We start from the raw sequence: 12,749 nt of genomic DNA on the forward strand, positions 1-12,749 counted from the left end.
GAGGGTCCTCCAAGGTGCCCACCCTCCCACCCCTTTGATGTTGTATGGCGCGAGGACGCGCCTTCTGGAGGGGGGCGCTATGTGAGGCTTGTGTTGTGTTTTGTTCCCCATGTGCTCCCTGTGTCCCAGTGTTTAGACCTTTTTTGGTTATGTTCCTGTCCTGATTATTTCATTGAGTTCATTAGTTTCCACCTGTGGTTGTTTATTTGATTCAGCTGCGTTTAATTTACTCCCTCGTTATGTCTTGTATTTAAAGTGTAGTCTGTCGGATGTTTCTTTGTCAAGTCTGAACGCCGTTACCTGTTTCCTACGTGTGTGTCCCTGGTTCCGTGTGAAAGAATAAAGTATGTATCATCGTGAATTTCCCTCCGTTTCCTCGTTCCTCGCTCCTCACAGTAGGGAGCGTGACATCCGTGTTTGCGTTTACCTTTTGCGTCCATTCATTTTTCATTTTTTAACCTAGAAATGAAATACGGAAAATGCGGTTTCATTGTTTAGTTCTGACACTGAATAATAGAATAAGCAGACACATTCATTTTCATTATTCAAAAGTCTTATTTCATTAAAAATCGTAAAAATTATATACAGCTTGTTTTTTTTACTGTAGCCTACATAAATGCTCAATTTAATTGTTTAGCTTTTTAGTGCTAAAAGTGCCCTCTAGCGCAACCGACGGGGCTACCGGTAACCGGTTGCTTTATAAAAAACCTCTTGCATCAATATTTGGAAGGCATCGATATTTTCATTATCATAAAGCTAGTTTCTCAAAATATTTTAATCATTTTTCACGCCTTAAAGTATTTGTGATTTGCATTTAATATGCGTATCCAGGCACTGTTCTACAGGGGTGCTAAGCACCCTCAAAAGAAAGCAAGAGCACCCTGAGGCTGTAAAAATAGGATATGGCAAAACATATTCGGCAAACACTCCAGTGCTCTGGAGAGCTTAAAATATTTCTCTTTACAACGTGTTTTTGCAGTGTTGATCAATGTAGCCAGTCGCAGACATACAGTATCATGCTGCTAAGTAGACGCATTACTTCTAATTTGGCCAAACAGAACATTTTTTTCCATATAAGTTTGTGCATTTTGAAAATGTTTATTAAACGTGCAAAAAGTCATAAACAAAAATCTGAAAAGTCAATGTTTTACTTTTTCATGCAGCATTTTGTGTGAACGGTTCTACTTTCAGTTTTGGTTTTCAACAGCATTTAAAAATACAACAACCGTTCTTTTTTTCATCATGGTTAAAAAATGAAAAATGAATGGAAGCAAAAGTACATGGACCTAATATGTACATTTTTACTTTTTTTTTTTCTTTTGTACATTTTATATGAATTTTCATCATTTTCAAAACTAAAATCAGCAAGCTTATATTTTGGTGAGTTGCTGGCAAGTAAATTAGGAGTTTATTGAGGCAAAAGAAGAAGGTCCCCAAACTAAAGCGTGACCGTCACTTTTTATGTCACTCATTTCAAAACGAAGCAGGTGTTGCAGGTTGCTCATAAAGAATCAAAATGTGTTTCCAAAAGTTTCTGGTAGTGCAAGCATTATGTAAGTTCATCTCAACTACATGTCAGTTATTATTAAATGAATAAAATGACGTCTTGCTCATGTTATCTTTAGATTTAAAAACAAAACAACAATTGTTCCAGTTTTATTTGTATTTTTATCAAATATATATTAGATGTACTGATACATGAAACTGCATCTCGGTATGAAAAAAATGGTAACAAAGTTAGACTGTTTCTTTCTCCCATCCATCGATGGTCTTGAGAGAAAACACTGCCGCAGCCTCATGTCACTAGAGTTCTGAGCACAGCATCCACATGGATCAGATGTGCATTCTCTGGTTCATATATATATATATATATATATATATATATAGTGTGTGTGTGTGGAATATATATCGTCTGTTTTTCTTCGTGTCTGTGTAGATCACGCGCCGGTATGCTGAATTCTCCTCTGCTATTGTCAGCATAAACCAAACATTTCCCAACGAAAGGACCCATACTCTTCTGGGACAGCTGCAGGTGAGAACGGAAACACCTCTGTGTCCTCCAGGTGTAGAGCGGCTCACGCTGAAAGCTGTCGTGATCTGATTTCAGGTGGAGGTGGAGAACTTCGTGCTGAAGATGGCGGCTGAGTTTCCCTCTAGACGAGACCAGCTCATCTTCCTCATCAACAACTACGACATGATGCTCGAAAACCCTGTCGTCTTTTACTCACCATCATGTCGTTCCAAACCTGATAGCACAAGCATTTTAACATAAAAAACACCCTTCAGCTTTAACTTCTGAGCAAATAAATATGTTCGTATAAAACAAAAGCTATTCTAAATATTCTATTTTACATTATATTTTATTTTTACTATATTACAAATATTTCAATTATTGTATTTGACAAATCCAGATCTTTTTGACTCTTTAGTATGAGTTGTGGTGTTTTGTAGTTTAGCTGGTTGTATTTTTTATTTTATTTTTTCTGTTCAAATGCTGTTTAATGTTGTCATCCTCATGGAGATGGATGAAATCATCTCATTATTACAGTTACATTAAAGTAGCTTCACCATCACAGTTCAACACTTACGCTACTATTCCAAAGTTTGGGATCAGTAAGATTTGTGTTCTTGTTGTTTTGAAAAAAATGTAAAAAAAAAAACTTGTCTTTAGCTGGGATGAATTAAAATGTTAAAAATGACAGTAAACACACTTATAAATTCACCAAAGATTTGTTTCAAATAAATGCTGTTCTTTCTGTTCATCATGAAAAAATCCCCACACTTCATTAAGCAGCACAGCTATTATCAACTCTTTCTTGAGCAGCAAACCAACATTTTAGAATGATTTGTACATCAATATTGGATGAATGGCCTCTAAAAATTCAGCTTTGATCACAAAAAAAAATAAATAAATACTACTACTATTAAAAAGCCATTCTTTTTCGTCGTAACGATATTTCACAATATTAGAGCTTTTGCTGTATTTTTGATCAAATCGATGCAGCCCTGGTGAGCAGAAAACTGAAAAAGCCTTATAGTGAGCCCAAACTTCTGAGTCCTGTCACAGTGTTTCCCAGCAGCGCAGACAGAGGTCTGGTGATTTAACACTTGTCTGCGTGTGTGTGTGTGTGTGTGTGTGTGTGTGTAGCTCGTATCACGCAGCTGGTGCGGGGTTTCTCCAGCACGTGGAAGCAGTCTGTGGAGGCCTTGAGTCAAGATGTCATGCACTCCTTCACCAACTTCAAGAACGGAACCAGCATCATTCAGGTGCAACCTGGTGAAATAATGACGTTCTTTCTTTCATAGCTCATAAATGTGCTGTCAGACTGACGAGTTGCTGGTTGTGTTCTCTAGGGAGCGTTGACCCAGCTCATCCAGTACTATCATGGTTTCCATAAGGTCCTCTCCCAGCCAGCGTTTCGCAGTCTGGCAGTGCGCTCCGAGCTCATAAACCTCCATCATCTGATGGTGGAAGTCAAGAAGCACAAACCAAACTTCTGATCTCGCACAAGAATCCTCAGCATTTGTGGTAGCTACACTGCAGAAATCATTCTTTGGGAGGACCTGAGAATCAATGTACACATTCATAAAACATGATGCATTTCCCTGATAAGCAAAACTAGGTAAAAAAGTAAAGTCATGAAGTCTGTACTTGGCTGTGAGTATCATTTGTCTGGCGTCACTGGCAGATTTTTTGATTTGTATTTTTTACTCAGGAATAACAGTGTAAACGATCTTACAGTCCTCTTACAGTTTCCTTATCAGGTGAAAGTAACTTGTCTTAAAGGGGTTTTTTTTGTTCAGTATTTTGAGCATTAATTTTATTGTTTGGTCAGTCTTTTGTTTCTAAATTGGCTGATTATGGGTTGTTTTTTCATTAGCTGCATTTGTAATTTCTTCTTTAATATGATTTGATTTCTTTCCATGTTTAATCTGTATATTCAGTGGCAGCTTCTCTACATGTTTTTGTGTATGAACTGGTGTTTATTTGTTTTTCTCTTGTCTCTGAAAGTATGTGGGCACTGATGTCATATTAAAGTTATAACAAAGAAGCTGAAAATGTCTCAAAATAAAAGGTATCAGATTGAAAGTCTCTGAAATGTTCCCATCATGTTGTCAGTCATGTTCATTCAGGAGTCTTGATGTTGACCATTTTTAAATGCAGTGTCATTTCATTACCTGTGTATATTTCATATGTTGATTATATTGGTATGTGTTGGGTTAAAGCTGAGATGGCAGCAGGACGTCTGACCAGTTCACACTTTTACATGGTGGATCTCAGAGATTATGTCATTTACAGGTGCTCTCCTGAAACCCTCTCAACACTCAGCTGTGCTGTCTAGCTTATGTAGAAACATATCACAAAGTGATTATAGAGTGTGTTTGCCTATTATTTTATCTGAAGGCCATGTGGCCTAAAAGAGCCCTTGGTATCTGTGGACGCAAGCTCAGCGGAAATACAGTGTTCAGTCACAGAGGCCTAAAATCATGGCTTCATTCAGTCTATTCTACAAACATATCTTAAATGTCCGATAACAATATACCATCAACTCTGACAGTTTACATACTTTGGTTTTATTAAGTAAACTCACACACACAAGCTTGCAACACTGCTTGACCAATCTACTTAATAGATCAAAACTAACTGTTGTACAGTGATGCATGCAACAATTTCAATAAAATGTCCAATCTAAAATTGCAGTTTAACGTTGTAAAATTCACACATGGAGACACATTGTTTACAAATTACTTTACAGAACTTAGTTGTACTTTCTTAACCGCTAAATGCAATATTAGTATTAAATGTGCATATTTGTATTGACACGCTCCTATTTCAAGCTTTATGCTTTATTCCCACCCTTTATACGTCGTAATTCTGTGTTTCTGATGGAGTTGAGCGATCACTTCGCCCTCAGAGCCTCCATCATGAGGGCCTCCATTAGAGTCACTGCTAAAATCGTCAAAGTAATGATGCCAAACTCCATCTTTTGTAGGTCCAAACCCAAACATGCTGACCTAAGAGAGAGGAATCCTTACATTAAACAAAGCCTTACATTAATACAGTCTATTAATTGTCATTAATTAACCTTTATTTGACTCTCTAACTCTAGCGCTTTTTAGACTTGCACTCTATTCATTTACTAAGTTTTCTTAAAAAAAAGAAAAAACACTAGCTTCTCTAATCTTTTTGTATTCTATCTATTTGTTTTCTTTTTATTTATTATACAATTAACAAAAGCACAGCGGCATCGTGTGTAATGTGAGTAACCGTGTGTGTGTGTGTGGAACAGGAGTTTATAGAGGAGATTCTTTCACCTGCGTTCGGAGGGATGATTGCATTTGTGAAGGAGAGCGAGGCACTAATGGAGAAAGGGCAACTTGACAAACTCAGAAACGATGAAGGTGAGTGCTGGAGCTGCTCTGTTTTCTCTGTTGAGGTTTGTCATACTGCTGTATCCTTATGTCTTTAACTGAGTGATGCATTAAAAAAAAATCGTCAAAGTAATGATGCCAAACTCCATCTTTTGTAGGTCCAAACCCAAACATGCTGACCTAAGAGAGAGGAATCCTTACATTAAACAAAGCCTTACATTAATACAGTCTATTAATTGTCATTAATTAACCTTTATTTGACTCTCTAACTCTAGCGCTTTTTAGACTTGCACTCTATTCATTTACTAAGTTTTCTTAAAAAAAAGAAAAAACACTAGCTTCTCTAATCTTTTTGTATTCTATCTATTTGTTTTCTTTTTATTTATTATACAATTAACAAAAGCAAAAAAGGTCTCTAACACTAGCTTTGCTCTATTCTTTTTCTATTCTATCTGTTTCCTTTTTATGTATTATATAATTTAAAAAAAACCTTGCTACGTGTACTGCGTCAAGCTAACTGAGACTTTTTATAGCACGTGCATATCATTGCTCTTTTGTTGATTTTGATTGCTTCCATTGTCCTCATTTGTAAGTCGCTTTGGGTAAAAGCGTCTGCTAAATTACTAAATGTAAATGTAATACACATTCATTACTGTTTTGTTAAGGCACCACTGCCAAAGTATTTTACTATGGTATCATTTGCCTTTGTATTTAAACCAAACCTCAGCTATGTTTAATCAGAGGCAGAATAAAATACAAGCATGGCCCTTGTTTCTAAATCTCTAACCATGCTAGGGACTGATGCGTTTACATTTTGGAAATGAAATGACTTTCTCCTATTCCAAAAGATAGGAGGAAATATTCACTCAGTGCTTCTCACCTCATCACAGATGTGCAGGGCGAATATAAGTGATATGAAGCCAGTGGAAGGATATCCTCCATGACTCTGCAGCCAGCTCTCATAGATATATTTCATAAATGCAGGATGGAGGATCATCACCTCAAAAGAGCAAACAGAACAGTCATGTGGGATAAATCTGCAAATGTTTCTCAATAATAGTAAGTTTGCCATTTCTGCATTTACGGTTTTTCTCAATTGATTTGACACATTTCTCCAAACTTAGGTCACTGCTCTCAAAACAGTTAACAGTGATCTGAACACTTTGTAATTGTCCTAAACAGATTGTCAGTTTTCATTCATTCTATATAAATTACAAATGGCATCCATAATTTTCTCAAAACACTGTACACAGGATTCTCTAATGTTTTCACAATAGTTCATACAGCCAACCAAAACTTTAATGTATTAGAAAAAATAATTGCAACTTTATTTCTTGGTTTTACACAATTAGCCCAAATTGATAACTGCTGAGTTAGTAACACAAACAACACGGGAAATGCAAATGTCCTAATTGTTTACACATTTATCTCAATTACAACAATTATAAAAACAAAAGAAAAAAGGAAGCAAAAAAAAAAAAAAGGTTCGGTACTTCGGTTTTGATGTCACGTTTGGGTACAGCAGGGGTAAAAAACTAAACATACATATATATTTTTTAAATTAAACAGTGGTTTACTGAACAAATTGCTCTTTCTTTAAATAAATTCAGTTATAATTAAAATTTCTTAGGGATAAAAATCTACCTCGGCTTATGCTCTAGTGAGCCCTTTTACATTAGTCCTACTATAAGGTTACAGTTAACAACAGAGCCCAGACTTAAATTTAATTACTTTTTTTTTTTTATAACAAGCAACACTCAACTTAAAAAAAATAAAATTATGTAAACATGTAAATTGCACATAATGCAGTTTTTAAATTAACTTCTAAATTATAAAAATTCTATTTGTTGTTGAAATATATTAATTTACACAGTGCCTCTCACAAGTCGTTTCTTAACAGATTTATTTAAACATTAATTAAGATATCACTAACAGGTAGAGTAAAATATGAGTATATAGTCTAATATCTCTAGACTTCATTTATCGCGCACTAACGAGCTGTGGACACTGATGACTGCCTGAGGGAAATGAAAGGCTGCGTGACGTTTTGTTTACAAGCTGTTTTATTGCCGTCTTTCCGCAGTTGAAACACTGATTGAGCGATTACACGAGGCATGAGATGTTCATTCATGTTTATTTCGCTTTAAAACTAGCAGTAAAGAGGAAGAGATGATGCAGTGGTTAAAACAATGCTGTATTTGTTCGGTACACATGCGTACCGAATACGCGCACACCCCTAAAAAAAATATATATATATATATATATATATATATAAGAACAAGGGCAAGAATGAGAAGGGGAACAGGAAGAGGTGTAAGAGTGAGAGGTGGTGGAGTGGGTAAAGGAAGGCAGGGGTGTACTGAGAGAGAGAAGAACAGTGGAAGAGGTAGGAGGTGAGGGGAGAGAAGGAGAGGGTGTAAGAAGAGAAGGAGAAAGAAGAATTGAGGGAGGAGTAGAGGGAGAAGAGATAGGTAGATTGGACGGCAATGGTATGTTGGGAAGAGAAGAAAATGTAAGACGACATGAACAAAGAGGAAGGGGTCTGCAGGGTGGAAGGGGAGGGAGGAGCGGTAGAGGGTACAGACGGGTTTCAAATGAAATCAGAGCCACCCTGATTGACCATGTTATAAATCATGGTATCTCCTTGGGAGAAGCTGGCCAGAGAGTTCAGCCAAACATAAACCGATCCACATTAGCTTCAATTATCAGAGGGAAAAGCAGTAAGAAACTATACCATTCTGGTTCTATGAGTACAGTCTAGAGCCTTATCTATTTATAGTTCTAATCCTCTAGTGTAAATGTTTGTAATTGTTCACATTTTTTTCAGAATTGAACATTTAGGTGGACAAACAAGACTATTTTCAAATGAACAAGAACATGTCATTGTTGACATTGTGGTCCAGAAAAACACCATCCGCCTCAAAGAAATTCAGCAAAGAATAATACAGGACAATCAATTATTTAATAATATTCACCAATGCAGTCTTGCCACAAATGATCGTGATCTTCACTCCGATAGAGTGAAGGAGTTGCGATTCCAGTTTGTTCTGGTATGTGAAAGCCACACAGTCACTGCACTTTTACTGTAAAAAACAAAGATATGTATTTCCTGGACATTATATGTCCATATACTATTACACTCTGGAAAAATGCATTCATCTCTGATAGTTCTGTGTGAAAGTGGGAGAACTCAATGTTCGGCAACATCTGTTTTCTTTTTTGGAGTTGAATAACAGTGGAACTCATTATGAGTACCTGTATGTTGATGAAGCTGGCTTTAATCTCAACAACAACAAAAAAGGAAATGAGGAAGGAAAGTGATTGGCCATCGTGCCATAGTCAATGTCCCTGGTCAACGAGGAGGCAACATCACCATGTGTGCCACAATTTCAACCACAATGAGCATGTGGCATACAATGCAATATTGGGCCAATACAACAGAGCAGGTCGATCAGGAGCAAATGGAGTGAAGTTTTGTAGTTATCTGGGACAGTGTCCAATTTCATCTTTCAGCACTGGTGCAAGAGTGGTTTGAACATCACCCACATTTCAGAATGGTGTTCCTTCCTCCATATTCTCCTTTCCTGAATCCAATTGAGGAGTACTTCACCTCTTGGAGATGGAAAGTGCATGATAACAACCCTTACAACCAAGTGAACCTTCTTCAAGCAATGGAAGAGGCCTGTGGAGATGTTGAGGCAGAAGCTTGTCAAGGATGGATTCAACATTCACGCCATTTTTTCCCACGATGCATGGCTCGTGAGAATATATGTTGTGATGTAGATGAAATTCTCTGGCCAGATGTAATTGAGAGACATGGTCAATAAAGTTATTTGTTTTAGTGATTGCAGTGCATTTATTTATTTAAGAAACTCATTGAAGAACAAAAGAAACACAAGGTGGAGGATCCACTTGCGGTAGGATTTATTAAGAGTATAAATGAAGAACTAACACAGGGACAAGAACCAGAAACACAGGACAGAAGCATACACCAGAAAACAAAGACTGAAATAACTGGACCAGCCAGATGTTTCAGGTTGATGGGAAGTTCATGTACGACCTCAGGGATTGCATCAAGGCAGACAGAGAGTACAGAGACAGTATCTTGGGGCGTGACAATGCAGGCTGAGAATTCAGATATGGCCTCCTTGTCTGCAACAGAACAGGCAAGGGATTCAGGGATAGGCTCCTTTACTGCAAAAGGATGGGCTAAGACAGTGATCCTCAAATCTGGCTCGTGAGATCCACTTTCCTGCAGAGTTTAGGTCCAACCCTAATCAAACAAACCTAGCTGTGATTTTCTAATGATCCTGAAGACACTGATAAGCAAACTCAGGTGTGTTTGATTAGGGTTAGAGCTAAACTCTGCAGGAAAGTGGATCTCGCGAGCCAGATTTGAGGATCAGAGACAACTTCCTTGGTCGTAATTGGACAGGTGAAGAGCTCAAGGATCGCCTCCTTGGCCGTGACAGGACAGGCAAAGGGTTCAGAGGTGGCCTCCTTGGCCATGACAGGACAGACAGAGAGTTCAAAGACGGCCTCTTTGGCAGATTGAGAGTTCACAGGTGACCCCTATGGTCAAAACAGGCTAGATGCTCAAGGATGACTTCAGTAGTCGAAACGGGACAGGCAGGGAACTCACACATGGCGCACGTTCATGGACTGGAGCAGGCTCGTGGACTGATTCACGGACTGGAAAGGGCTCAGGAGCAGACTCACTGCATCTGAAGGGAGAGCCCCCCATCTGCCGCTGGGTGATGGGAACTCAGAAAACTTTTTGAACTGTAGGGATATGCACAGCTGGGATGGCGTCGAGAGGCGGGATGATTAGAAAGTTGTCGAGAGGGTGAATGAGGTGGGGAATTGCACAATTGTTCGACGAATCCAACAAACTGCTTCTGGTAATGTGTCAAAAATCTTGGAGCTGCTTTGCATCTGAAAGTTAAGCATACAGCGAAAATAGAATTTCCTGTGCCAGCGTACCCCGAATGAGTGCCTGATGGATAGGCATCGCTTCGAAAGCTGAGGTGATGTCGACTTTGGCCAGCCAAATGCCATGACCCACGATTTTTATCATATCGATCGCATGATCAATATCCTGCTATTTGAGAGAAAATTCATCAAGAGGAACCAAAGTGTTTATGCTTGAAAACGGGGAGTTATGCGGGGCTGACAGATCGATTATAAGGCGTTTCTTACCCGAGAATTTTCCTAGTAGCCACTCCGATGTGCCTTTGCGAAAAAACGGAGAAGTTGGGGGCAGCGAAAAGGCTGATAATGACCAGGATCTGTGCTCGGATGTTGTGAGCCGCTGGTGGTGGCTCTGAGGCGACAGTATTTGATGGGACGGGCAGAGGTGTTGTTGTGAAAAGAGAATATTGTGATTTTGAGTGCAGAAGAGAAGTGTAAGGGAGAGGAGTGCTTGCTTCAGCTGCTGTAGCTGTAGGCCCCAGGAAAGGGGAGGGTTTAGTGACGATCGGCGGGAAATGCAGAAATGCCTGTCTAGCCTGCAGTGTTGCCAACTTAGTCATTTTCCTGCTAGATTTAGCAACTTCACGGACTACCCTAGCAATTTGTTTTTCAAAAAGCACATAGCGATTTTTTTTTAAGTGAAAGAAATGATTTTCCTCTTAACCACATGAAAATAAGAAAGTATTGAAACAGCCAGCCAAGCAGCACGTCAGCTGGTAAAGACTTGGAGAGAGGTGCCTAGCAGTACACTCATCACATGTGAATTAAGTTGCTAGCTGCGCTTGTTCAATAATTGTTTATTTATGATACACCTTAGTTGTTAGTTTGTACCTATAATTGTTAATCATTTAGGTACACTGTTAATCTTATCTCGAAAATTGAACTTAACCATCTTATCTATCCATCTATTAAAGTGCAATGTGTAATTTAAAATACAGTAAAATGCTGGTGAAGATTAATACAGAAAATGTAAGTAATTTCAGTGTGCATTCTATGCAGTTTTTCGTCATTGTTACACAATGGCATCAATTCCAATGATGTTACTATGTCATTTAACAACTTTTAGCAACAAACAACCTGCATTTCAGTGACTAACTAAAAATTAGCTAGGAACACTGGTGGCCCGCATCGCTAGCAGAGGCAGCCTCGCGCTAACGTCTGCTACAGGAGCTGGAGGGCCGGCGGCATACGGCACACGGCCGCGAAGAGTCATGGTGAAAGGCTGAGCCGAAGCAGAAAGCGAGTTCTGGGGTGCGGCCCAGGCTCGTTGAAGGCCTGCCGCTGCAACGCAACGCTTGAGGAGATCCGGGTCTTGTGGAGGATGATGGTGATGTCGAGCGAGGTGAGTTCAGGGCCTTGCGAGCTTAAATACTGTCCACTTTTTCCACTCAGAAGAATTGTTGGCACGGCCGAATGATAGGAGGATGCCGGGGAAGAAGTTAGAAGTCTCGCGGGTGGAGGTGAGGTTAGGCCTCGGTGTTGTGGTGAGTGTGTGTCTGATCGAGCAGAGCGGCGCCCGCGATGAAGCCTGGGGCTCAGGCGGAGAAGGAGTGATCCTGGGGCTGGCAGATTGCGGCGGAGGATCTGAAAAAAAAATCACCAGTACAAGTCTCGTCGTTGGACGGGAAAAGTTGAGTCTGTGATATAATGGTAAACGGAGCGAAACTAATGCTGGAAAACTGTCGTGGGACAGAGGCAATTTGCCTGTATATATACGTATTGTGCTAGTTAAGATGATTAACTAAACGTGCTCCACCTGTGCCGAATTGGTTGATTATCTGATCATGCTCCACCCAAACCTTGGTAATAAAACATCATAAAGTGCAAAGTCTATGTACTGTTGTGATGTCAGTTGATTATTCCCACTAGGCAAGATTGATCTCAGAGGCTCATTTAGTCCGTAACAATAAAAGTCCTTTAAAACAGCATCCTTCCAGTCCAGACAGTTAGCATAAGCACAAAACTGGGCAGTATAATCCTCGATAGTATTAATACCTTGATGCAGGAACTAGTGATGTGACATTCGAACCGAGGCGTCGGAGCTTGTGTCGAGAATAAATTAGCATGCCAGATGAAGCCTCAATTCAAGGCTTGTATTGTTAACGTAGAAATCATGTGACCAATGACAAACGAACGGGACAGGAGCATACCCCAGGAAACAAAGACTGACACTGAACAGGGCAAAGAGTTAACAAGGGGGTGGAGCCAATGAATCACTATGACAACAAACAAGGTAGAAGAGGAAACAGTAACTAAACACAGGAAGTGAAAACAGAAACACTGGGGGCAGAAAATCATGGATGGATGATGCCAATTACACCTACCTTATTCCTGTCTGCTTTAACTGATGGTTTCACATACATGTATGTCCTGAGAATAAAGGTAAAAAAAAAAAAAAAAAAACT

The 12,749-nt window shown here is 39.2% G+C and overlaps 2 protein-coding genes across 2 annotated transcripts in view; one reads left to right on the top strand and one right to left on the bottom strand.

The window, feature by feature from the left end:
* Window positions 1-3,141: 3,141 nt before the first annotated feature.
* LOC107694499 (vacuolar protein sorting-associated protein 52 homolog) lies at window positions 3,142-3,798 on the top strand (the record flags this gene model as incomplete). Its single annotated transcript, XM_016494205.1, has 2 exons — window positions 3,142-3,267; window positions 3,355-3,798. Coding segments are annotated over 2 exons (273 nt in total), but the record flags the coding sequence as incomplete, so codon positions are not given.
* Window positions 3,799-5,388: 1,590 nt separating this feature from the next.
* Window positions 5,389-12,749, bottom strand: part of LOC107694501 (CMP-N-acetylneuraminate-beta-galactosamide-alpha-2,3-sialyltransferase 1-like) — a 15,682-nt gene continuing 8,321 nt past the window's right edge. Inside the window, exons 5-7 of the mRNA XM_016494206.1 lie at window positions 12,669-12,714; window positions 6,254-6,373; window positions 5,389-5,553 (exon numbers count right to left, since the gene is read on the bottom strand). Of these exons, the coding sequence (XP_016349692.1) occupies window positions 5,389-5,553; window positions 6,254-6,373; window positions 12,669-12,714 (331 nt within the window). The remainder of the gene's footprint in view (window positions 5,554-6,253; window positions 6,374-12,668; window positions 12,715-12,749) is intronic.

The sequence above is a fragment of the Sinocyclocheilus anshuiensis genome, unplaced genomic scaffold (genome assembly GCF_001515605.1).
Source record: "Sinocyclocheilus anshuiensis isolate Anshui unplaced genomic scaffold, SAMN03320099.WGS_v1.1 scaffold3299, whole genome shotgun sequence".
NCBI classification, from domain to species: domain Eukaryota; kingdom Metazoa; phylum Chordata; class Actinopteri; order Cypriniformes; family Cyprinidae; genus Sinocyclocheilus; species Sinocyclocheilus anshuiensis.